General features: G+C 44.8%; 1 protein-coding gene across 1 annotated transcript; it reads left to right on the top strand.

The window, feature by feature from the left end:
- The first annotated feature begins 797 nt into the window (after positions 1–797).
- On the top strand, positions 798–24,096 carry Exd1 (exonuclease 3'-5' domain containing 1). Its single transcript, XM_032902313.1, has 11 exons — positions 798–930; positions 2,059–2,127; positions 4,165–4,219; positions 4,478–4,605; positions 9,050–9,108; positions 11,656–11,742; positions 13,298–13,402; positions 13,480–13,560; positions 18,873–19,016; positions 19,849–20,040; positions 23,298–24,096. Exons 1-11 carry the CDS (start codon positions 798–800, stop codon positions 23,940–23,942), a joined length of 1,698 nt encoding a protein of 565 aa, XP_032758204.1. The 3' UTR covers positions 23,943–24,096.
- The last annotated feature ends 1,954 nt before the right edge of the window (positions 24,097–26,050 follow it).

Genomic DNA, 26,050 nt, shown 5'->3' with positions numbered 1-26,050 from the left:
CAATCTCAAGTTGTGAACAAAACCAAAATACTCTTTTATCCCTTAGGGCAGTGGTTCTCAACCTTTTTGAACCTGTGGCCCTTTAGTACAGCTCCCCATGTTGTGGTAACTGCCCAACATAAATTTATTTTTGTTGCTACTTCATAACTGTAATTTTGCTACTGTTATGAATTGTAATACACACACACACACACACACACACACACACACACAGAGGATATATGATCTGTGACCCCCGTGAAAGGGTCATTTTACACCCCCATCCCATAGGGTGAGAACCACTGCTTTAGAAATATATTTGGAGAAATATAATGGAGAAACAGTGGTGGCACACACCTTCCATCCAAGCACTTGGGAGGCAGAAGCAAGGTGGACCTCTGAGTTTGAGGCCAGCCTGGCTTTCAGAGCAAGTTCCACCACTGTACAGAGAAGCCCTGTCTCAAAAAAAAAACAACAACAACAAACAAACAAACAAAAAAAAGAAAGGAAAGAAGGAAGGAAGGAAGGAAAGAAAAGAAAAGAAAAAATTTAGAGAAAAGCTAAGTAACCAAACTTTCAAAACTGTTCATTTGTTTGTTTGTTTTTGAGAGAGGGTCTCGCCGGCTGGCCTGAAACTTGCTATGTAGACAGAGCTATGGAATTCACAGAGATCCCCTCACATCTGTCTTCTGGGATTAAAGTGGTGTACCACCATACCCCAATCAAAATAGTCTTTTCAAAATAATTATCTCTCTGTTAATTTTCAAGTGTTTGGATGCTGAAGGAAGACTCTGAAGGCTGCTTTGGAATGAAAAAGCATGGATGCCAGCAGTGACTACCATTTCCTCAACCAGATTTTGTGGAGAAGGGTGAAGCTCACACTGGTGTCTGGCATCTTTGAGGGCGTGCTCCAGCATGTGGATCCTAACAAGATTGTTGTCCTGAAAAACGGTTTGACTATTTGTCATGTTCCCCTCCTCTCTCAAGGGATTAGCAGCTGAGTGTAGGGGGTGATTGTGGGCAGCGCTAGAAGCTGGGAAAGCAATGTTGATCCTATTTAAAGAAAGGCGGCAGAAGACCGTTAGACTGTGGGGACTGTTGCTAGAGCAACGTGGCTGCCTGTGTTGGTTGGTACTCACTTCTGTACTTTCATTGGCATAATAGTGGAAATTTTCTTCTTTCATTATTTATATATTTGATGTGTGTGGGTGTTTCAGCTGCATGCCAGAAGACATAGGATCCTCAGGAACTAGGTCTCAAACCCTGGTCCTCTGGAAGAACATTCAGGGTTCCTAAATGCTAAACATCTCTCTAGCCCTGTGGTGACAATTTTCAATATTAGTTTTAAAACTTGGGGACTTTGGTTAATTTTGTTTACATGAATATTAAAATTAATCTTGTTATTGAAATTACTTTTGGCTTCAACAGAGGGGGAAAATATCACTGATGTAAAGGATTAATTTGTCTCAGACAAAAAGAAGTCCAGAAGTCAAGAATTCAGGGCCAGTCTCAACTACATAATGAGTTTGAGGCCAGCCTGGACCACATGAGAACCTGTGTCACGAACACAAACCAGGGCTGGGGGTGTAGCTCAGTTGGTAGAGTGCTTGCTTACCACACAGAGAGCATGATGTTCAAGCCACTGTGCTGCCGAGGCCAAGTGGAGGGGCACAGGTCTCTGATCCCAGCAATTGGGGATTTTTTTCTTGACCTTTTCCCCCCTTTTGGCAGGGTCTCATTGTGTAGCCTTGGCTGGCCTGGAACTTGCTATGTAGACCAAGTTGACCTTGAACTCAAGAGATCTGCCTGCCTCTGCCCACCTCGTGCTGGATTTAAAGGCCTGTGCCACCACACCTAGCTCTTTAAAAGTTCTTGTTTGTTTGTTTAGAACATTCTGAGGTTTATTAAATTACTCAGTCGTATAGTGTAACTTTGTAATTTAGCTGACTCTGCACTTCTTTGAGGAAGAAAGGTTTTATAAAACTCATATTTCATTAACTTTAAGAGCCTTTACAGTTTCTTGCAGTTATGGGGAAAATACTATGTGTTATTAAACAGATGGGTTATTTTCCATCACAGTGAAGAACATAGAGTCAGGCCGAAGTGTCCCAGGAGTGAAAATGTTTTTCGGGCATGAGATTTTGAATGGTAAGTTTTGTGTTCCCTGGATGCCAATTGGAATCTGCTTTGGGAAACTCACTTCTCTGCTTCATTCAGGTATCTGAAAGAAAATGGAGTTTGTCTTGTCCTTAGTACTGTATATATGACCTTTTTTTTTTTTTTTTTTAAAGATTTATTTATTTATGAGTACACTGTCGCTGTCTTCAGACACACCAGAAGAGGGCATCAGATGGCGGTGAGCCACCATGTGGTTGCTGGGATTTGAACTCAGGACCTCTGGAAGAGCAGTCAGTGCTCTTAACCGCTGAGCCATCTCTCCAGCCCCGACCTTTTTTTTTTTTTTGAGACAGAGTCATAGCATTGATGTATAGGAGCTTGCTCTCTGGGTCTGGCTAGTCCCAAACAAAGATCTTCCTGCCTCTGCTTCCTGAAGGCTGGGAATAAAGTTGTATGCCATAGTTTCAACTTGTATTTATGTAATTTTATTTAACTTTAATTATTTAAAATTTTATGTGTATGTGTAAGTGTTTTGCCTACATGTTATATCTGTGTACCAAATGTGTGCAGTACCCAAGGAGGCCAGAGGAAGGGTGTTGAGTCCCAGACAGTTGAGAACTGCCATGTGTGGTTGGGGATTTAGCTCAGTGGTAGAGCGCTTGCCTAGCACAAGCAGGTTCAGCCCTCAGCTCCAGGTGTGTGGGGGGAGGGGGAGAGAAAAATGACGAAATGTAAATAAATAAAAAAATGTCCAGTTTAAAAAGAGAACTGCCATGTGGTGCCGGGAACTGAACCCAGGCCCATAGAGGCTCGCCTTGCAAGCATGAGAACATGAGTTTATCTTAGACCTATGTAAAAACAGGGCTGCATAATCTCTGCCCTGGAGAGGCAGAGAGGCAAAGACAGGCAGATTTCGGGCTTGCCGTACAGTGAGTCCAGCCTATCTTAGACTCAGTGTAACTCATATCCTGCTTAAAAATCATTGGTTTCAGCCAGGCACTGGTGGTGCATGTCTTTAATCTCAGCACTCTGGATGGGGAGACAGGTAGCTCTTTGAGTTTAAGGCCAATCTCATCTACAGAGTGAGTTTCAGGACAGCCAGGGCTACACAGAGAAACCCTGTCACAAAAAAACAAGAACACAACAGCAACAACAACAAATTGTTTTAAAAATGTCTGAAATATTTCTCTCACAGTTCTGGGATTTCTGCCCTACCGGTCATGTCTTTCCTGGTATCAAAGAATGGATGCCAGAGCCTGTGAGTTATCAGTAATTAGCTTGGCTGAAGTGCATTAGGAGTGAGGTGAATGCAGATGAAGTCTGCGGGGCTGGAGAGACTCAGAGGTAGGACCGCTTGCTTGGACGATCATGAAGACCTGAGATCGGGGTGCTTTGCAGGCCTGAAACTCCAGCTCTGTTGGGAGACACCAGAATCTCTGTGCTGACACCAGCCCAACCCTGGGTTCAGTGAGAGATGCTGTCTCAAAGGACTAAGGCAGGGAGTGATAATGTAGGGGCCAGATAACTGCCCCCCTCTGGCTTGTGGATATGTGCCCCTTTGCACACACATACATATATATCACCACATATAAACACACCACACACCCAGATACACACACAAACACACACACACACACACACACACACACACAAAACCCCTTTGATCACAGCACATGGAAAACAGAAATGGAAGCAAGCAGAGTTCTGTGAGTCCAGCCAGGTGTATGTGATGAGATCCTGTCTCAAAATAACAAAAATATAAACAAAAACCCTATAGAGTCAATGAAAATAACACATCAGCACCACGAAACTTAAACAAAACAAGGCAGAAAAGAGCAGAGAGAAGTTCCTGATCCTGCTTCGTGACCAGGAAACCTGAGGACTCAACGTTGGGAATCTGTAGGCTTTAAACCCCGATTTCTCTGTCACTGGCCAATAAAGGGCTCAGTGACTAATGGTTCACTTTCAACCCCTGTTTATAGCATTCAGTTGAGCATGCTGTGTGGGATGGAGTGGCTAATGGTTCTCCAGCTGGAAACTGTTGAAAATCTTTTGGTTGTTTTTCAGTGGAACTAATGGATGAAGTGGAAGGTGCATCGGGAGAAAAGGCGAACTCTGTTAGGTATTATGAGTTTTCTTCACTATGATGTTTTCCAAGAGAGTACATTAGAGGAAAAGAAAAGATTAAGCTCCATCTGCTTATTTCTCAAGTGAGCTAAGGAAATAAAAACAAGCAGGCCAATGTGGCCAGCTCTAGACAGCACTCAAACATAGTGCGAGCAGTGTAGAGATGGGCCACAGTCCTCCTGTTAACAAGTAGGGAACTGGCATCGGTAACAAAGGACAGTTCACCTGCATGTGATCTTTTCTGTAAGGATAGCATAAATACAGAACGAGCTGGAATGGAGAAAATGAAAAATGAAGACTTAAATGTATGTGAGCCTGCCTCACCTGCACCAGAGGTGCCAACCAGCTCTCTCCTCAGTGACCTCAAGTACTGCCCATCAGGTGAGTGCCGAGACTCTGTGCGTGCCAGAATATTTTTATTGTGGCTCACAATAAAACTTGTGAATTAAGATAAGCATTATAAACTACATGTTTAGTTGACATGAGTGTGCGTACTGTGTGCTGGGCCTGGGGTGCTGCCCACATTGAGCTCTGATACAAGAGATGTTGAATAAGAAAAAGGAAGGAGTGGGAAATCTGTGTGGTGCTGCAGCTCCTGTGATCCCATCACCAAAAATGGAAGCCAGAGGATTAAGAGTTCAAAGATAGCCATGGCTACATAGGTGGTTTTGGGATAGCCTGAGTAAGGTCATGGGTAGCCATGGCTATGTAGCTGGTTTTAGGAAAGCCTAGAGTAAGTACAAGGATAGCCATGGCTACACAGCAGGTTTGAGGATAATCTAGTGTATATGTGACCCTGTTGCTGAAAAAAAAAAAAAAAAAAAAAAAAAAAAAAAAAAAAAGAAAAGAAAAAGGAAAAATGAGTAAAATATATAGAATGCTAGTACTTCCTACCCAATGCTGAGAAATAGCAGGACAGTAAGCACATGGGTCGTGTGCCTTCAAAGTTGCTGAGTGTCTAGGGCAGGTATTACTGAAGTAACAACGTGCATGAAGTCCAGGGAACGATTGAAAGCATAGAGCTGCTTGATGCCCTTGGATGCTGTTGTTTGTTTTGAGTCACTGTCTAGTTGCAGACAGAGCTGGGCACTGTGCTACTTCTCATGTGGTCCGGATTGGCATCAAGTTCCAAGTGACAGGATTCAAAAAGGTGCCACCTCTCTAGGGTTTTGCGATTGTTTGGTGTGTGTGTGTGTGTGTGTGTGTGTGTGTGTGTGTGTGTGTGTGTGTGTGTGTTTTGTTTTTGAAAGTAAGTTTCACTGTGTAGCTCTAGATGTCCTGGAACTCACTCCTGTAAACCATGCTGGCCTTGAACTCACAGAGATCCACCTGCCACCATGCCCAGTTTTGTTTTGTTTTTTTTTTCTTCTTCTTCTTTTTTCTTTTTTTTGGAGCTGGGGACCGAACCCAGGGCCTTGCGCTTGCTAGGCAAGCGCTCTACCACTGAGCTAAATCCCCAACCCCATGCCCAGTTTTTAAATTGGCTGGGTTTTGCTGTTTTGTAAGAGGGTCTCACTCCTGTAGCCCAGAATTTATTCAGGAGCCAGGGCCAGCCTCGGGCTCTCAGCAATCATGCCTTGAGCCCTTAGGGGCTGAGATTATAGGCATGAGACACAGCACCTGCTGAGAAATGTGTTTAACACTGAGAAAAGAAAAAGGTAAAGGCTTTAGAGGAAGACACACCTAGATCGTGAAGCATCAGCCAGGAGATCATTACATCTGGAGCAGAGAAAGAAGTTATAGCAATGAGGTGGGATTGGTGGATACTGAAGAGTTTATAGATCCTTAAAGGGACTCTGAAGGGAGAAAGAAGGCAAAGCATTGAAGAGCTTTTTTTTGTTTGTTTTGGTTTTTCATTAAAAATAATAACAATAAAGTGTTTGGTAGTGTACACCTCTAATCCCATTCCTAAGAGACTCTGAGGCAGAAGGATCTTGAGGCTGAGGTCAGCCTGGGCTATAAGGAGACCATTAAAAAAAAGAACCAACGGCACAAAGAAAGAAATCTAGACAGCTTTGTGAAGAGATAATATTGTTTAAGAGGGAATTTCACTGTAATATAGGTACTTAGAACAAGGCAGAGACAAAACATGAATGAATAGGAGCATATTAAAATTAAGATAATCTCTTTTTTGTCTCAAATTTATAGTACTCCTTACTTATCATCTTGATAGTTGGGCTAATAGCCTTATGTAGCCCTGGATGTCCTGGAACTCCATCTGTAGTTTAAGCTGGCCTTGAATTTACAGAGATGAGCCTGCTTCTGCCTCCAAGTGCTGGGGTTAAAGGTGTGCCCACCACCCTGTTTTGTTTTGTTTTGTTTTGTTTTGTTTTGTTTTGTTTCAACTATATTTATTTGTGTGGGGGGATGTATGTGTCATCACGTACATGAGGTAGTCAAAGAACCAATTCTAAGAATGGTGGCAGTAGTGTAGACAGGAAGTACTGTGCCCAGATGAATGGTAAACTTGGGCACATGGGATACCTGGCAAATTAGACAGAGGTGGTGAGAGGATAAAGAGGAATCCAGGATGATTTTAGGGCTTTGAGCCTGAGCACCTGCAAGTATGAAGCTGTGTAAACTAAGACGAGGAAAACTTCATGTAGAAAAGGTTTTGGAGGAGCTGGAGCGATGGCTCAGTGATTAGGAGCACTGACTGCTCCTCCAGAGGTCCTGAGTTCAATTCCTGGCAACCACATGGTGGCTTCACAACCATGTGTAATGGGATCTGATGCCCTCTTCTGGTGTGTCTGAAGACAGCAACAGTGTATTTATAATAAATAAAGAAAAGAAGATGTTTTGGAGACCTCAGCAGTTTAACATATTAGTCAGTGTTCTTTAGAGGAAACAGAACCAATCAGTAACAACAGCTAAGTCACTCCTGAGAAGTTGAAAGCCCTTAGTTACTGGATCCTTGAGTAAATGCTTCCACAGTTGGAGAAATCCCACCATGGCTGGGTCTCACTGCCATGGGAGCAACAAATGTTGTTTACATAGTCTACAAGGCAGGATGCCTCAGTAGTCCTAATCTGGTGCTGGAGACCCAGAAGGTTCCTGGAGAGCCTCTCATTCCTAGTTCATGATGGAACCTAGGCAATGTTGGTTCAGATAGCAGTGGAGGGAGCAGCAGCAACAGAGTGGATTAACTTGGCAGCAGGAGGGGAAACCAAGCCAGCAGAAGACACAGTAATCTCCCCTCTGACATACTCTTCTAACTGGGCCACTACCAGAAGACCCCACACACAGTTGGGTGAGCCTTCCCATCAGTCAAGGCAGTAAGGACATTTGGTGAGGCTCCTTATTTGGCTGATTCTAATTTGTGGTAAGCCAGCATTAAAATCCACTGTAACCTTTAGTTTTGGTCAACTTGTTTGAATAAAAGCCCAGGATCCAGTATGCTAGCACTCAGGTGGTGTATTGTTGGGAAGATTGTAAGTTGAGGACAGCATAGGCTACTTAATGAAACCCTGTCTCCAAAAATAAAAAGCATAGCCTAAAGAAGTCTGAGACTAACAGAGAACTTCAGGATCAACCAAAAGACATCTTTAACATCTTGAGACCAGCTGAAGTCAACTAGAAAGCCTTTATACATACAGAAGAAGAAGAAGAGGAGGATCGATGCCCTTCATAATTGTCCACTAGCATCACGGCATTTGCACCACATAGTGTTAGAGATTAGGAAATAAAGGATTGGGGAGGGGTGCCTGTGGATCCACGTATGCATACCTTGGCTCTTTTGTGAAAGTCAGAGGACAATCTCACCTTCCAACATGCAGACCCTGGGGATTAAAGTCATGTCACCTGCTGCCAAGTCTTTAACTGAACTATATTGAACAGGCCAAGATAAATCTTTTTTAAACAACATTATTTTTTAATCGTGTGTGTGTGTGTGTGTCTGTGTGTCTGTGTCTGTGTGTACGTGAGTGAAGGTGCCCATGAAATCCAGAAGAGATTCAGATCCACTGGTTTTAGAGTTCTCGCATGTTTCCAAACATATGAGTTCCCAGTTGAACTGGTTGGAAGGATTGGGAGATGTGGCCTTGTTGAAGGGGTGTATCCCGTTTGGGCTACTGCTTCAGCACTGTGACTGTCTGCTTCCTGCCATGATGATAATGGACAAACCTCTCAAACTGTAAGCAAGCCTCCAATTAAATGCTTTCTTTTATAAGAGTTGGTTTGGTCATAGTGTTGCTTCACAACAATAGAATAGTACCCATAATCAAGACAACCACGGAAAAAGAAATCTTTTTTTTTTTTTTTTGATTCTTTTTTTCGGAGCTGGGGACCGAACCCAGGGCCTTGCACATCCTAGGCAAGCGCTCTACCACTGAGCTAAATCCCCAACCCCGGAAAAAGAAATCTTAAGCTAGGGACTAGGGATGTAGCTCAGGTCCTAGGACACTTGCCTTATATTAACAATGACCTGGGTTCCATCCCCATTGTCATTTGATATGGTGATACGCTGGGGAAGTAGAGACAGGAAGATCAGAAGTTCAAGAGCATCCCCAACTACTTAGTGAGTTCAAAGCTAACCTGAAAACTAAAACTACAAAACTACACGAAATCTCATCTCAAAAAATATATTAATAATTAGCAAGATTTAGAGAACTCCAACCATGTGGGTACTGTTCCTTTTCCAGGACTCATTTACTGTAAACTGTTACTTTTTGTTATGAAATATCTTTTTAAAGTGCTTGACTTGAACAGGCAAGATGGTCAATGGGTAAAGGTGCTGCTGTGTGGTTTGAGTATATCTAAAATTAACAGGAGGGCCATTTTCTTGCCAAGGAAGACAGGTACATTCAATATCATCTTTCTCTTGTAGAGGAAGAGGAGGTGACGTACACGGTCATTGATCAGTTCCAGCAGAAGTTTGGTGCTGCGGTAAGTACGGTCAGTCATTCCCAGTGTGGTCTGTATAGATATCCTCTCTGTATCTTACAAGTTGATTTTCAGATCTTGATGTTTTCCCTAGTAACAGAGTATTTTGGTAGTTTTATTATTTTTAAATAGTTTTTAAAATACTCTGTGTTTGGGTGTTCTGCTTACATGTGTGTTCGTGCATCACATCCATGTAGTGTATTTGGAGTTCAGAGAAGGGCATTGTTATGGGGTATTCGCCAAAGAAGACTGCTCTGACATGGGGTTAAGCCAATAGAAAGTCTCTATTAGCCAGCTGATGACTTACACTGGGTGTGCAGGATCCCAGTACAGCCCAAGCCTTTCTCAGGGTGAGCTTTTAAGCACCAAAACTATGTCTTGGGTTGACATAATCCAGTTAACAAGAACAGTTAGCTAGAAGTGCAACTGCAGAAGCCAAAAAGCAAGGTTAGTATATTTCGAGACTTTCCCTAACTGTGGGATTTGATAGATTAGACCTGTTTTTTAGTTTTGGCAGGTGCTGCTGACTACATACTGAGTTTTACAGCCTAATTGTACTTCCACCATGAATCAGTTGTGCTAAGTAAGATCTTGAGACCTACCAAATCTGGGGCCCTTACATCATCAGATTCTCTGGGACTTGATTGTGTAGGTACAAGAAATCAAGCCCAGGTCCTCTGTAAGAGCAGCCACCCTTCATCCACTGAACCATCTCACCAGATGCTTTTGTGTTTTTTAATTTAGTTTTATCTGTGCATATATATGTATATGTATATATAGCCATGTATGTATACACCTATGTATCTGTGTATGCTTAGGCATGAGTACAATGGCATGTACATAGAGGTCAGCAGACATCCTTCGGGATCAGTTCTTCCTACTATTTGAAGCAGTTTCTTTCTTGTTTCTGCCACTGTGCTGTGTGCTTCAAGGTAACTGACCCAAAGCTTCTGTGCGGTTATCCTGTCTCTGTCACCCATCACACAGTAGGAATGCTGGACTTACAGATGTGCACCACTGCACCAACCTTTTTATACCAAGCATGGGTTGTCGGGTCTGCTCAGTCAGAGCTAGCCCAGGGTAGCCTAGAACTACCTCAAGTCATCAGGCTTGTAAGGCAAGCACTTTCCCACTGAGTCATCTCCCCTGACTTATTTATTTATTTTCGAAAATGCCTCTAGCTGGCCTTGAACACAGATCTGCCTACCTCAGCGCCTCCAGAGTAAGATTATAGGTGTACCCTACCATACCAGGCTGGCTGACCTATGCTCCATGCAGCCTCAAACTTCCCATGTAGCTGAGTTTGACCTAGAACTCCTAAGCCTCTGTCTCCACCTCTCTCAGATTACTGGAGTACATCACCACACCCTGCTCCTGACTTACATTTTCAAAAGTCTGCTCCAGATGGTTTTAGGTATTATCTCAATGAATTTGGAAAACGGAAATGACTGTCCTCATGTTCAGATGGACTTCAGGAGAGTCACCGACTTTTGTGTTGGATATAAACTTATAATTGGGTGTGCAGGGGTCTCTGATTCAGAGACAAGGTCTCCATAATATTCTCAGCCTGTCCTCCAACTCAATCCCGCCTTAGTTTCCAAGTAGCCGGGAAGACAGATCCCACCAGGCCTGATATATGTATGTGTGTGTGTGTATGTATGTGTGTGTGTGTGTGTATTCATTCCCAGAGCATGTGCTGAGGGAGCAGAGATTGGAAGATTCTTGGAGCTTCTGGACAGCTAGTCTAACCAAACCAGTGAGCTCCTCACTGAGAAACTGTCTTCAAAAATGTAAAGTGAGGAGGCTGGAGAGATGGCTCAGTGGTTAAGTCAGAGATGGCTCACTGACTGCTCTTCCAGAGGTTCTGAGTTCAATTCCCAGCACCCACATGGTGGCTCACAACCCTCTGTAATGGGGATCTGATGCCCTCTTCTGGTGTGTCCGAAGAAGCTACAGTTTACTCACATCCATGAAATAAACAAGTAGATCGAAAAAAAACGTAAAGTGGGAAGTGACTGGGGAAGATACCAGACCACGGATCTCTGTCCTCACATGCAGGTATACACACATACTCACAAGAGAATGTACACACATACACACACACACATACACATACACACACACACACACACACACACACACACACACACACACACACACACACACAATCTAAGCAACTAGATGTTTGCTACATTCTTATGATCCCAGCACATTGGTGGTTAAAAACAGACAATCAAGAGGCTAAGACCAGCTTGGGCTCCATAACTTAGTTGGAGGTCAGCCTGAGATATGAGACCCTTTCTCAACCCTTCCCCCAAACCCAGTGTTCATCACTTGTCAAGGTATGGTTTTTAGCCTCACAGTATCATAAAAGACATCTGTTCCTCCAAAACCTTTCCTTTCTTTTGTGTTTGCCTGAGATGAGATTTCTCTGTGTAACTCTGGCTGTCCTAGACTCATTCTGTAAACCAGGCTGGCCTTAAACTCAAAGCTCTGCTTGCCTCTGACCCCCAATTGCTGGGACTAAAGGTGTGTTCCTTTTCTTAACAGATGCTCCACATTAAGAAGCAGAGTGTCCTGAGTGTCGCTGCTGAAGGAGCTAATGTGTGTCGCCATGGGAAACTCTGTTGGCTTCAGGTAAAAGAGTTTTTAAAACTAAAATGTTTTCTTTGGTTTTGTTTCTGGCATGATTTTATATAGCCTAGACTGGCCTTGAACTTGTATACCTGCTAGCCTTTGAACCCCTCATTCCTCCTATATCCACTCCCCAAGTGTTCAGGTGTGTGTGTCTACACATATATGTGTATATGCACTTGTAAATATAAATATATATAAACATATAAATATAAACATATATATACATATACATATATATATAGTCCTGGAACTCACTCTGTAGACCAGAGACTCGCCTCTGCCTCCAGAGTGCTGAGATTAAAAGCATGAGCCACTACCGCCGCTCACGAACTAGTCTGTAACTCACTTTGGTCCATTATTGGTTTCTTTTTCTTTCCCGGAAGTACTAGGGGTTGAACCTAGTTCTTCTAGAGCCTTGTACATCCTAGATACCCAGTCTTTCACCGAGCTGCATACAGGCTGAGCCCTAGGAATTCCATTCTTCCATTTCTCAGTTACTCTTTAAAGAGAGGGTTGGATAAATGGATCAAGGGATAAGAGCTCTTACTGTTCTTACAGAAGAACCTGGTTAATTCTCAGCAACCCCTTGGCAGCTCATGACTATTTGTAACTTCAGTTGCTGGAAATCCAGTGGCCACATCTGACCTTGGAGGATACCAGGCATGCATGAGGCAAACTATTCATGCACATAATATATTAAAAATGTAAAGTAAAAAAATTCCATGTATCTATTTAGGGCTGGGGCAGTATATGGATGTGCCAGTGTGTGTGGAGGTCAGAGGACAGTTTGCAGGAGTCAGTCTCTTTTACCGTGTAGTGTACATCCGTAGGATTGAGCTCTGGTTCTCAGTGTTAGTGGCAAGTACCTTTACCAGCTCAGTACCTTCAGCCATCTCATGGGCCCTCAGCAGTTTTCCCTGTAGTCTTCTCAGTTGCTACATCCCTGTCTTCAGTACAGATGCCACCACCAAGGACAGTTGTCAAGAGGGACAGGGAGTGATGAAGGCACATTTACTTTTTAGTCAACATTGTGTTTAAGGGCTGGAGGATACTTCAGTTGTTAGGACCTGAATGCTATACCTAGAACTCACAACCTTCAAAAGCCAAGTATAGTATAATGTGCTTGTAATCCCAGCACTGGAAAGGCAGAAACACACAGGTCCTGGGACTTACTGGCCAGCTGGTCTAGCCTGGTTTGCATTAAGAGACATCTGTCTGTGGGAAAAAGCCTCCAAGTAGCAGCATAGCCCTTTAATCCCAGCATCCAGGAGGCAGAGGCAGGTGGATCTCTGAGTTGGAGACCAGCCAGGTCTATAGTGTGAGTTCGAGGACAGCCAGGGTTACACAAACAAACAAGCAAAAACCCCCTGACTTTGACAAAAAACAAAAAAGTTGTTTTTCCTAAGTACCATTTGAATGTCCACTGCCAGCTTAACAGTGAAGGTGTTTGGCATTTTCATCCATGTCCTGTATTTCTGGTCCTCAGGTCTGTTCTGGTCTGTCCTTATCCCCTGTCCTCTGCTCTGTCCTCATCCTGTGGTGGTGTCTGTTGTAGGTAGCCACAAACAGCCGAGTTTACTTGTTTGATATTTTCCTTCTGGGAAGCCGTGCTTTCAACAATGGACTTCAGATGATCTTAGAAGACAAGAGAATCTTAAAGGTGAGTGTAGACAGTGACTCCTGTGGTAATGGGGTATGGCCAGGGTCCAATAGCTCTGTCCCCTCCTTGACCCCTAGGTTATCCACGACTGTCGCTGGCTGTCTGATTGCCTGTCTCATCAGTACGGGATCATGCTGAGCAACGTCTTTGACACACAGGTATGAGGGGGAATGCAGGAGTCAAACCAACACGCAGAAAAGATTCTCTATCTGAGAAATGGCCATGCAGATGTATGGTGGCACATGTCTTCAGTCCTGGAAGAAAAGCAGAGGCAGGTAGATGTCTGTGAGTTGAAGGCTAGCTTGGTTTACATAGAGAGCTCTACATCACCCAATGCTACAGAGGGAGACCCTTTAAAAAAAAAGAAAAATGCCCATTCCTGCCCGTTTCTCACATGAATTATGTGTATAACTTGTGAGAACATACATTTGTTGAGCTATAAAAATTGTATGGAGAAGTTACTTAGAATCATTGAGGAGGAAGTCATCTCTCTTTGCTCTAGAATTATAAAAGTAAGAAGGAAGGTGGGTGTGACGTGACATTCAGAAACTTACATTGACCTAATGTGAAATGAATAATCACATCTTTTCTTTAACATGTGTGTCCCTCGGGGGTATAGGTTGTTGAAGCTCTTATATTACGGGGCTAGCAAGATGACTTAGTGGTTATGAGCACTTGTTGGTCTTGCAGAGGACCTGAGCTTTGGTCCTAGCTCCCACACACTCATCAGTAACTCCAGCTCCAGGGGAACTGATGCCCTTTTCTGACCCCTGCAGGCACCAGGTATACAGGTGGTACATAAAACAATCTAAATAAATTATTTCTTAAAGATGAAAAAAACCAATATGGCTCAGAATAATATCTTGATGAGATCTGATTTGATTCTTGCAAGGGACCTTAAAGAACTGAGAAATGCCTAACCCTGCCCTTAAACCTCCTCTGGTTTCAGATTTGACTGTTAGACACTAAAGCCACTGGTCACAGTGGTGCTCTCTCCTCTCCCTCCTCCCACTGGTCACAGTGGTGCTCTCTCCTCTCCCTCCTCCCACTGGTCACAGTGGTGCTCTCTCCTCTCCCTCCTCCCACTGGTCACAGTGGTGTTCTCTCCTCTCCCTCCAGTGGTGCCCTCCTGTCCCTCCTCCCACTGGTCACAGTGGTGCTCTCTCCTCTCCCTCCTCCCACTGGTCACAGTGGTGCTCTCTCCTCTCCCTCCTCCCACTGGTCACAGTGGTGTTCTCTCCCCTCCCTCCTCCCACTGGTCACAGTGGTCCTCCCACTGGTCTCTCTCCTCCCTCCTCCCACTGGTCACAGTGGTGCTCTCCTCCTCCTCCTCCCACTGGTCACAGTGGTGTTCTCTCCTCTCCCTCCTCCCACTGGTCACAGTGGTCCCTCCTCCCACTCTCCTCTCCCTCCTCCCACCGGTCACACTGGCTCGCACTTCCCACCCTCCTCCCTCGGGTGACAGTGGTGCCCACGTGTCTCCCTCCTCCCACTGGTCACAGTGGTGCTCTCTCCTCTCCCTCCTCCCACTGCTCACAGTGGTGCTCTCTCCTCTCCCTCCTCCCACTGGTCACAGTGGTGCTTTCTCCTCTCCCTCCTCCCACTGGTCACAGTGGTGCTCTCTCCTCTCCCTCCTCCCACTGGTCACAGTGGTGCTCTCTCCTCTCCCTCCTCCCACTGGTCACAGTGGTGCTCTCTCCTCTCCCTCCTCCCACTGGTCACAGTGGTGCTCTCTCCTCTCCCTCCTCCCACTGGTCACAGTGGTGCTCTCTCCTCTCCCTCCTCCCACTGGTCACAGTGGTGCTCTCTCCTCTCCCTCCTCCCACTGGTCACAGTGGTGCTCTCTCCTCTCCCTCCTCCCACTGGTCACAGTGGTGCTCCTCTCTCCCTCCTCCCACTGGTCACAGTGGTGCTCTCTCCTCTCCCTCCTCCCACTGGTCACAGTGGTGCTCTCTCCTCTCCCTCCTCCCACTGGTCACAGTGGTGCTCTCTCCTCTCCCTCCTGTTCTTCTCTCCTCCCTTCCCTCCTTTCCTTGGTCTTTTTTCCTTTGGGGATTGATTATTATTTTTGAGGATTAATTCCTAAAATTTCAATGTCCTATTTAAATATGCGGCCCATTTTTACTCTTTGTGTATCTACTTACAAAGTTCATACAACTTCTTATGTCCATTTCTTATGTTTTCAGTTCCTTTGGGCCTTCTTTTAGAATCTTTCAGGGCCCAGTATTGACACTGCTTTTGTGGCATGCTTACTCCCAAAGTCATTGTTCCTGGGAAGCCATCAGCATAAGTATTTTTTCCTTTCTATGGAACAAACTCAGAGCCTTGCACATCTGATAAGCATTGTTGCTATAACTGATCACAAATTGAGCGTGACCACCTTAATTTTTCTCTCCTATAGTTCTTATAAGTTCTCCTGGGGTTGGGATTTAGCTCAGTGGTAGAGCACTTGCCTAGCAAGCGCAAGGCCCTGGGTTCGGTCCCCAGCTCCTAAAAAAAAGAAAAAAAAAAAAAAGAAAAAAAAAAGTTCTCCTATAGGTAAGAAAGTTCACATCACCTTTACTGAGTAAGAGACAAGGTGTCAGCAAGAATGTTTTAGAGGTTCTCAGGGAGTCTCTGCTCCTTTGCTTTAAAAAAAAAAATGTTTTGCCAGGGTTTCTCTGTGTAAGTCTGGAAACTTGCTCTGTAACCTAATCTGACCTCAACTTTGCAACTATCCACCAAAACAGGGTGTCTTAGTTAGGGTTTTGTCTCTGTGAAGAGACAACATGATCACAGCAACTCTTATAAAGGAAAACATTTCATTGGGGCTGACTTGCATTTCATAAGTTTAGGACGTTCTCATCATGGCGAGAAACATGGGAGCAGGCAGGCAGACAGGGTGCTTGAGGAGAAGCTGAGAGTTAGTTCTGATCTTGATCTGCAGGCAGCAGAGGGAAAACACCACACTGGGCACAGCTTGAGCATATATTAGACCTCCGAGCCAGCTCCGCAGCGACACACTTCCCCCAACAAGGCCACATCTCCTAATGGTGCCATGCCCTGTAGGCCAGTCATTCAAACACTTGAGTCTGTGGGAACCAAACCTACACACAAAAAACAGAATATATCTTTCTTTTTTTTTTTTTTCTTTTTTTTTTTTTTTTTTTTTTTTTTTTCGAGCTGGGGACCGAACCAGGACCTTGCGTTTGCTAGGCAAGTGCTCTACCACTGAGCTAAATCCAACCCCATCTTTCTTTCTTTTTGATCACTACACAGGGCTTCATGTAGCTCTGACCTCAAACCATATGTAGCTAAAGATAACCTTGAACTACTAAGTTTTCATCTCCTGTGTCTGTCGCAGTTTTCAGTAGCCACTTACATTCATTGGCTTTTGGCTCATTCCTCCCTCCTCCAAGTATGTCTTCTGTAGGTAGCAAGCAGGAAGACTCAGGATCACAAGGCAAGGGGATTCAGAATTTCAAAGCCAGTCTCAACTACATAGTGAGGTCAAGGCCAGCCTAGACCACATAAAGCCCTAGCTCAAAAATTATATATATATAATTATATATACATATATAATTTATATATAAAATGGGAGAATGCAGAGCTGCATAAATGGTTCAGCAGTTAAAAATGCTTGCTGTATGATGCTGAGGATTGGTGTTTAGATCCTAACACCCATGTAACAAGCTGAGTGCCCCTGTAAACACCTGTAACCTCAGCTCCGAGAGGCAGATACAACAAGGTCACTGAGGCTTGCTGACTTCCAACCTAGCTGAGAAATCACAAGCCCCAGGTTCAGAAAGAGATTCTGCCCCAAAAGAATAGTCAGAGAGTGACAGAATAGTCACTCCCAGTATCCTTCTGACCTACACACGTAGATGAATACGTCTGTGCACATGCATGCACGCACTAACATAGACACATACATATGCTTCTCTTGTAAAGGACATAAGTTTGGTTCCTAGCAACCACGTGCTTGCTAATTCCAGTTCCAGAGGATATGGTGCCCTCTTTCACACACATAAAATAAAGTTAGATACATCTTTAAATAATAAGAAGACTGGGTGGTAATAGCATATGGCTGTAGTCCCAGCACTTGGTAGTCAGAGGCAGGCAGACCTCTGTGAGTTCAAGGTCATCCTGGTCTACAGAGTGAGTTCCGGAACAGACAGGGATACATACAGAAAAACCCTGTCTTGAAAAATAAAACAAAAAGAAAGAAAGAAGAAAAAAAAAGAAAGTGATATGTTCTGGTTTTTGGGTTTGTTTGTTTGTTTTTCTGTTTAAAGACAGAATCTCATGTTACAGACTGGCCTCTAAACTGAGGATGACCTTGAAGTCCAGATCCTGCCTACAACTTCTACATACAAGGATCACTGTCAAGCTCTACCATAGCCAGGGTAGACAGAGATACACTGGGGTCACTATGTAGCCTGTGGCAACAGATAAATGTTCAGTGCAGGTTTTCTTAACTCTTATTTATGCCATGTGCGAGTGTTGTGTGTGGTGTGCAGGTGCAGGCACAGAGGCACCAAGTGCACACATGGAGATCAGGACACGGCCGTGGGTATGGGCTATCTCCTGCTGTTCACTGCATCCACCAGGCTGGCCGGCCAGTGAGCCTTTGGGACTCCTCCTGTCTCTGCCCCAGGAGTCCTGGGATCACAGTGCTGCCACAGGTTGCTTTCTGAGGGTTCTGGAGCTCTGATTCAGATCCTCAGGCATGACTGGCATGTGCTTTACTCACTGAGCCACTCCCCAGCCCAGTATAGCAATTGTCAGTGTTGTTTGTGTTCCTTTTACCAAAATGTGCCAGAGTGGCTGTGAGTAATGAAGAGCCCTTGAGTGGACAGCTCTGCGGCTGCCTCAGCCCTGCCCGCTACCACGGTGTAATGACTGTAAAGCAGCCAAGCAAGAAGAGAAGACACACAACAGAGAGTTGGGTTATTACCTAACTTCTTTATTATTTTCTTGTCAAAATACGTTGGTTGACCTACTTTAAATTTACCTATAGCATCCATGGCATGACTGTGGGGAAAATGGTAAAGATCTCTCTTCTCTCTCTCTCTCTCTCTCTCTCTCTCTCTCTCTCTCTCTCTCTCTCCTTCCTCCTCCTCCCTCCTTCTCTCTCTCTCTCTCTCTCTCTCTCTCTCTCTCTCTCTCTCTCTCTCTCTCACACACACACACACACACACACACATCTTATGTAGTCCAGGCTGCTGGCCTCTAATTCCCCAGGTCTTAGATGATGATCCTCTTGCCTCTGCCTCCCAAGTACTGGAATTACCTATAGGCTTGCACCAGAAAACCTCACTTTCGCCAGGGTGGAGCCCAGGATGTGGGGCATGCTGGGCAGTATGGTACCAGCATAGCTACATCTCAGCCCTTACAGATGAGTTCTCAGAATACCTCTGACGTGAGATCCTTCTCTGTGTCTTACTTAATTCTCTTTTGTTGTGTGATTGTTTTCTGTTTCATACCCCAGGTAGCCGATGTTCTTCAGTTTTCTATGGAAACGGGTGGCTTTCTTCCAAACTGTATCAGTACTTTGCAGGAGTGTTTAATCAGACACCTTAAAGTTGCCCCCAAATACCTTTTGTTTTTAGAAGAGAGACAGAAACAGATTCAGGTAAGTATTGAAAGATGTGTCATTAAATTTCGGGTGTGCTCTGCACAGGACTGTTAGCCTGTTGGATAGGGACGAGGTTAGCTTTGCCAGAGTCTTAGCTGTGTCAGCGAGGAGCAGACTGTGGATTCAAGTGGACAGAAGCCAGGGCCCAGATTTGTTGGTTATAAATGTAAAAGTACTTGAATTAAGACACAGAACCAAAATCACCTTAGTTGCTTTTCCCAACGCATTATCAGTTTCCCTTAGAGCATAATATCCTTCCGTGCAGACCTGGGTTGTGACTGTATTTATTACCTACGGTTGCTCATATGGTAAAGTCTGTCTGTCCCAGCACTTTCCTTCAGTGCTGGAGCTGAACCTTGTTTATGGCAGGCAAGTGCCCTACAGCTGAGCTGAGCCCCGCCCTCCCTCCAATCCTAGACACAATGGGCAAGCTCTGTGACTGGCTTGCTCCCTCCAACCTGGAGTAAGAAGTCCAGATGCCAGCCCCCCTCCCAGCCCTACTGTTCTCTGACTCACAGACACTGTGTATTGGGTGTGGGGAGGCGGGCACCTGCTCAGAAGGCCATGGATATGCTCAGAAGAAAATGTCAGTTTAAGCAACTGGAAACAGTCATTTTCTAGAAAAATCTTACTTTTTCGTTGTTTTTTAAACAAGGTTTCAGGATTTCTTTATGTAGCCCTGGCTGTCCTGGAACTCACTCTGTAGGCCAGGCTGGCCTCAAACTCAGATCTGCCACTGTCTCCTGGGTGCTGGGATTAAAGGCACACACCACTACTGCCCAGCTAAAGTTTACTTAGTATTAATTAAAAATTGTTTTGCCGTCTGTAGGAAAATCCAGAAGTATGGTTGACAAGACCCCTTCCACCCTCTTTATTGAAAATCTTGGCCCTGGAAACAGCCTACCTGCTTCCCCTTCGGCTGGTGCTCCTGGATGAGGTGATGTCAGATTTGACCACACTGGTGGATGCGTACCTGAACACCTACCGGGATGGGTCTGCAGACCGGCTTGCCGGCACAGAGGTAGGTACAGCCTTCTGGGTGTATTCTCTGCCTCTCCTCACCTTGAACACAGTGATACCTACTGCTTCTGGGAACTTGCCTGTGTGACTGGCTATGTGTTTGCAGTGCTAGAGATCAAGCACAGGACTCACATTTCTCAGCAAACTCTCTACCATTGAAGTCCATGCACAGACCTTTCTAAACTTTTGTTTTAAGCAAAGGCCTGACAGAGTTGTCTAGGATGGCCTTGATTTCTGTCCTGCCTCCTTCCTGAGCAGCTGGGATTACAGTCTTGTGATACCAGATCTGACTGATACCCACTCTTCACAACAGATAAAGCAGCTATTGTGTGGCAGCCTTATGGTAGATCTTCCCCCAGCATGGACTGATGGATCCCAAGTGTTCCTCAGACTTGCTGTGTAACTGAAGATGACCTTGAGCTCCTGATCCTTCTGCCCCCACACACTCAGTGTTGGGCTGCAGGGAGGTGCCCCATGCCCTGTTGCTGTAATGGCACATATAAAACAGGGCTTCACTCACGCTAGGCAAGTAAAATGCCAGCTGAGCTACTACCTAGATCACTCTTTTTACCTTTTTAAAAGATGTGTGTGTGTGTGTGTGTGTGTGTGTGTGTGTGTGAGAGAGAGAGAGAGTGTGTATATGTGTGTGAGAGAGAGAGTGTAAGAGTGAGCAAGCATGTTTGTGTGTGTGTGAGAGTGTGTGTGTATGTATGAGTGTGAGAGTGAGCATGTGTGTGTGTGAGAGAGAGAGAGAGAGAGTGAGAGTGAACGAGCATGTTTGTGTGTGTGTGTGAGAGAGAGTGTGTGTGTGAGAGAGAGAGTGTGTGTGTGTGTGTGTGTGTGTGTGTGTGTGAGAGAGAGAGACAGAGACAGAGTGTATGTGTGAGAGTGTGACAGAGAGTGTGTGTGTGTGTGTGTGTGTGTGTGTGAGAGAGAGACAGAGAGAGAGTGAGAGTGAACGAGCATGTTTGTGTGTGTGTGTGAGAGAGAGAATGTGTGTGTGTGTGAGTGTGTGTGTGCGTATGTATGTGTGTGTGTGTGTGTGTGTGTGAGTGTGTGTGTGAGCATGTGTGTGTGTGTGTGTGAGAGAGAGAGAGAGAGTGTGTATATGTGTGTGAGAGAGAGAGTGTAAGAGTGAGCAAGCATGTTTGTGTGTGTGTGAGAGTGTGTGTGTATGTATGAGTGTGAGAGTGAGCATGTGTGTGTGTGAGAGAGAGAGAGTGTGTGTGATGTGTGTGTGTGTGTGTGTGTGTGTGTGTGTGTGTGTGTGAGAGAGAGAGAGTGTGTGTGTGTGTGAGAGTGAGCGTGCGTGTTTGTGTGTGTGTGTGAAAGAGAGAGTGTGTGTGTGTGTGTGAGAGTGAGCGAGCATGTTTGTGTGTGTATGAGAGAGAGAGTGTGTGTGTGAGTGTGAGAGAGTGAGCATGTGTGTGTGTGTGTGTGTGTACACACGCATGCGCATACACATACACATGGTATGAATGGAGGCCAGTAGAAGGCACCAGATCCCCAGAAATTGGAGTTATGGATGGTTGTGAGCCACCATGAGGGTGCTGGGAACCAAACCCCAGGTCCTCCAGAAGAGCAGCCAGTGCTCTTAACCAATGAGCGTTTCTCAAGCTCCTTGTTTTGTGAGACAAAGTCTTACGGACCTGAGATTGACCCTGAACTTGTGTGCCTGTGTGGTGTATCTGTGTCTGTACCTGTGTGTGGAGTGCTAGTCCATGCTTGAGATCATGGTGGCCAGACATCCGCATGTATTTTCTTTCACTGTTCTCCACTTTACCTTTTTTTTTCTTTTTTTTTTCTTCTTTTTCTTTTTTCGGAGCTGGGGACCGAACCCAGGGCCTTGAGCTTGCTTGACAAGCGCTCTACCACTGAGTTAAATCCCCAACCCCTCCACTTTACCTTTTAAAAAAATTATGTACAATTATTTACGTAGTATTCATCCATTTATTTATTTTGCATGCATGTGTGTGGGCTTTCAGGGGTTGGTCTTCTCCTTCCACTGTGGGTCCTGAGAATCAAACTCAGGGCTGAGACCATCAGACTGGGTAGCAAGCGCATTTACCCACTGAGCTATCCCACCAGCCTCCACGACTTAATCTTTTGAACTGGGATCTCTCACTAAACCTGAAGTTTACCCAGACTGGCTGGCCTCCAGCACACATCTGGCCTTTCTGTGGATGTTCGAGATCCAGTCTTCACACACTCATAGCAAGCACTTTAACCACTGAGTCATCTTCCCAGCCGCTAACACATTCTTTATTTCAATATTTCTGTAATGAAGAAAGAAAGGTTCATTAAGGTTCAGTAGTGAAGTAATGATATACACATACAGCCCTTAGAGGTGATAGTATGAGACAATATTCAAGACAGATCTTTATATTAAAAATAGTAAGTTAGTAGATCTAGGGACTTACCATTTGGTAGAGTTCTCGCCTGGTATGCATAAAGTCCTGGGTTTGACTCCTACAACCACGTAAACTGGGCATGGTGGCTCCCACCTGTAATCCCTGCTCACAGGAAGATCAGAAGTTCAAGGTCATCTGGTACTACCTGGTGAATTCTATGCCAGCCTGAGCCACATGAGACCTGTTTTAAAACAGATAGCAGCAAACTCCCCCAAAACATACGAATATTCTAAAGTGGACACCTGCATTTCCAGTCCTCAGGAAGCTGAGGCCAGGGCATGTCGAGTTCCAGGCAAGCATGGGCAACATAGTAAGTTTAATATCCTTGTGGACTACATGATGAGACCCTTCCCCCTAAAAAAAGATACTGAAGATATAAAGTTATAAAAATTCATACTTGGAGAGGGGATTGACCTGTAATCTAGAACTTGGGATGTAGGTCAGAGGTAGACTACTTATCTACCCTGTACTAAGTCTAGGTGGGGTCCCAGTGACACACAGAAGAAATCATTTATTACAATCATAAGCTAAGGCGCACACACACCAGAGCTCATATGCACAGGGACTATACCTGAATATTACAGAGGGTGCACCTTCTAAGCCAAGAGAAGCCAGGCTGGGAAAGTCACATTTTCTATATTTACACACACACACATATGTAGATATTTAATTTTCTTAAATACTTAAATTACTCAAAAACAGTACAGTCAAAAATGTTACATGGTAATAATATTGAGAACACTAGAGGGCACTACAGGAGCACATTTAAATACACTCATTGCCTATCCTGAGGGATTTTAGGGTCACGTTAAGGTCTTTGTAAACCTGTGTCTCTCTGCTTTCCTAGCCTGCGTGTATGGAGCTGCCTGCAGAGCTTCTTCAACTCCAGGACTTCCAGAAGCAGCGCAGAGAGAGAGCTGCAAAGGAGTACAGAGTGAACGCACAGGGCCTCCTCATAAGGACGCTGCTACACCCAAAGGAGCCAGGGGCTCGCACAGTGGGGAAAGAGGAGCACATCCAGGGTTTCTTATTTTGTAAGACGTCTGGTGTAGATCGGGTTCCTCGCTTTATATGTCACGACTCTCATAAGGATGAGAATTATTTGGATAAAGAGTCTAAACAAACCACAGAAAAGTCTCAAATCGTACCTCCCCGGAAGGAAGGCGAAAAGAGCAAACCAGTGTGTGGGGAGCCAGCGGGGTCAGAAGACCCGAGAGCCCAGAAAGCCCAGTCCCTGCCTCCCAGGCAGGCATTTCAGTCACATTTTTCTTTAAAAGAGGAGATAGAACAGTTGCTGTTGGTGGAAAATAAAGGAGCTTTAACAAGCTCAAATGAAGACACTCTGGTGTCGCCTTCTCTTCCTCAGGAAGCCTGGGAAGCACCAAGTGAAAGCTCCCATCTTCCCGAAAATGCTGTGGTTTCTGCACTTCCGCCCTGTCCAGCCCTGGAGAAGACAGATCCATGGATAAGTCCGTCTCTAAATCTGTTTTAGGATTGTCGCTGAGGCCAACAGAGTCCCTGTGAGTTTCTCATGGGGTCGGTTGGTTAGGTCTCAGCCACAGGCTTCAGGGGAAAATGGTGGCCTTAGGCTTAGTGCTGAAGCCCGCTGTCTGGATCAGGAGGGGCCTAAGAAGAGCAGCAATGGGTGAGGTCAAACCTGCCGTTCGACTGTGTGAGGAAATAGTCCCGGTAGCTGATACGGACTTCTCATCTTTAGGTTTAGAGGATTTAAAGCGAGGCTCGGCTCAGTGCCTGGAAGGATCTGGTTTAGGAATGTTGCAGGGCAGCTCTTGGGGTGGCAGAGAGCTGGGCGGCTACACACACCACCAGTTCAGCACCAGCAGACAAAAGGTGTATGTTTTTATTTGTTTGGGTTTGTTCTGTTTTACCTTTAGATTGAAGTAGATCTAAAAACCCCTTACTTACATACAGGTTAGAAATGTATTTTGTTGACTTCACAAGTACTGCTCTTCCTTAAGACCTTAATTGAGGGCTGGAGAGATGGCTCAGAGGTTAAGAGCACTGACTGCTCTTCCAGAGGTCCTGAGTTCAAATCCCAGCAACCACATGGTGGCTCTGTAATGAGACCTGATGCCCTCTTCTGGTGTGTCTGAGGACAGCTACAGTGTACACAGTATATATATATATATATATATATATATATATATATATATATATATATATATAATAAATCTTTAAAAAAAAAAAAAAGACCTTATTTGAACTGTGCACTTTTGCACATCACATCAGGGGCAGAGAACAGGTGATGTCACTGTGGGGGCATTCCCCCAACTTTCTTTATATTTCATTCATCTTAAGAGGGCAGAGTGCTAACTTCTTTGTTGTTATTTCCTTCTGGTAAATGTAAAATTTGAGTTCATTGTATTTGCCTAGAGATGTTACACTTAGAGAAAAAAAAAAAAAAAAAAAAAAAACCAGCCTGAAATGGGTTGCTCGCAAATCAATAAACCTGCTTTGGTATCAGATCATCTCTTTTTCTCTTTTTTGCGTGAGAGTATAAATAATTGAGGGTAATATCTGAACCTCTAGGTCTAGAGTCTTGTTTAGAAATCTGTATTCTAGCTAGATACAGTGGTGCACACCTCTGAGCCCAGCACTGGGGGGTTATGTGGGCGTCTGAGACCAATGTAGGCTACATGGGGAAGACACTCCACTAATTTTTAAAAGTCTGTCAGTCTCCTGTCACGGGACTGTTGGTGCACCTTGGGGACGCAGAGACAGTCCAGGATCAGCATTGGACAATCAGTTGTTTTATGAGTGTCATTGAAGGAATTACTCTTCCCTCTCAGATTTCCAGAACCAAAGCAGGGTGTAGTGGCCGTCCCTGCAATCCTAGCACTTGAGAGGGCAAAGCAGGAGGATCCAAGCTCAGGGTCTTTCTCAGCTGTGTACTGAGATCAAAGCCTACCTGAGCACAGGAGACCCATCTCAAAAATCAAACTAAACTGCTCTAAGTTAAAAAGGGTTTTATTTTTATTTTCTATATATTTTTTGTTTATTTATGAGTACACTGTCTGGTGTGTCAGACACACCAGAAGAGGGCATCGGATCCCATTACAGATGGTTGTGAGCCACCATGTGGTTGCTGGGAATTGAACTCAGGACCTCTGGAAGAGCAGTCAGTGCTCTTAACCCCTGAGCCGTCTCTCCAGCCCATGAAAAAGGATTTTAAAGTGAATGTTCTTAATTTTTTATTTTATGTGTATGAGTGTTACCTGCATATATGTTGGTAAACTGTGTGTTCTCCAGAACCAGAGGAAGGCCAGGCAATGGTGGCACACACCTTTGATCCTGGGACTTGGGAGGCACAGGCAGACAGGTTTCTGAGTTCGAGGCCAGGCTGGTCTACAGAGTGAGTTCCAGGACAGCCAGGGATACAGAGAGAAAGCCTGTCTCAAAAACAAAAGCAGGAAGCAAAGGTGGGCATTGAACCCCAACCCTAAACAAGATGTTTCTACCATTTCCTCTAAGGCTCAGGAGCCAGGGACAGAAGGGCTACAATTACCTTCTTCTGGGCAAGACACAGCCATGGCAGCACAAATGCAAAACAGTTGCAAAAGACTACACAAGAATGGGCCT

The sequence above is a fragment of the Rattus rattus genome, chromosome 5, assembly GCF_011064425.1.
Source record: "Rattus rattus isolate New Zealand chromosome 5, Rrattus_CSIRO_v1, whole genome shotgun sequence".
Taxonomy (NCBI): domain Eukaryota; kingdom Metazoa; phylum Chordata; class Mammalia; order Rodentia; family Muridae; genus Rattus; species Rattus rattus.
This window is presented reverse-complemented; position numbering and strand designations above follow the sequence as displayed.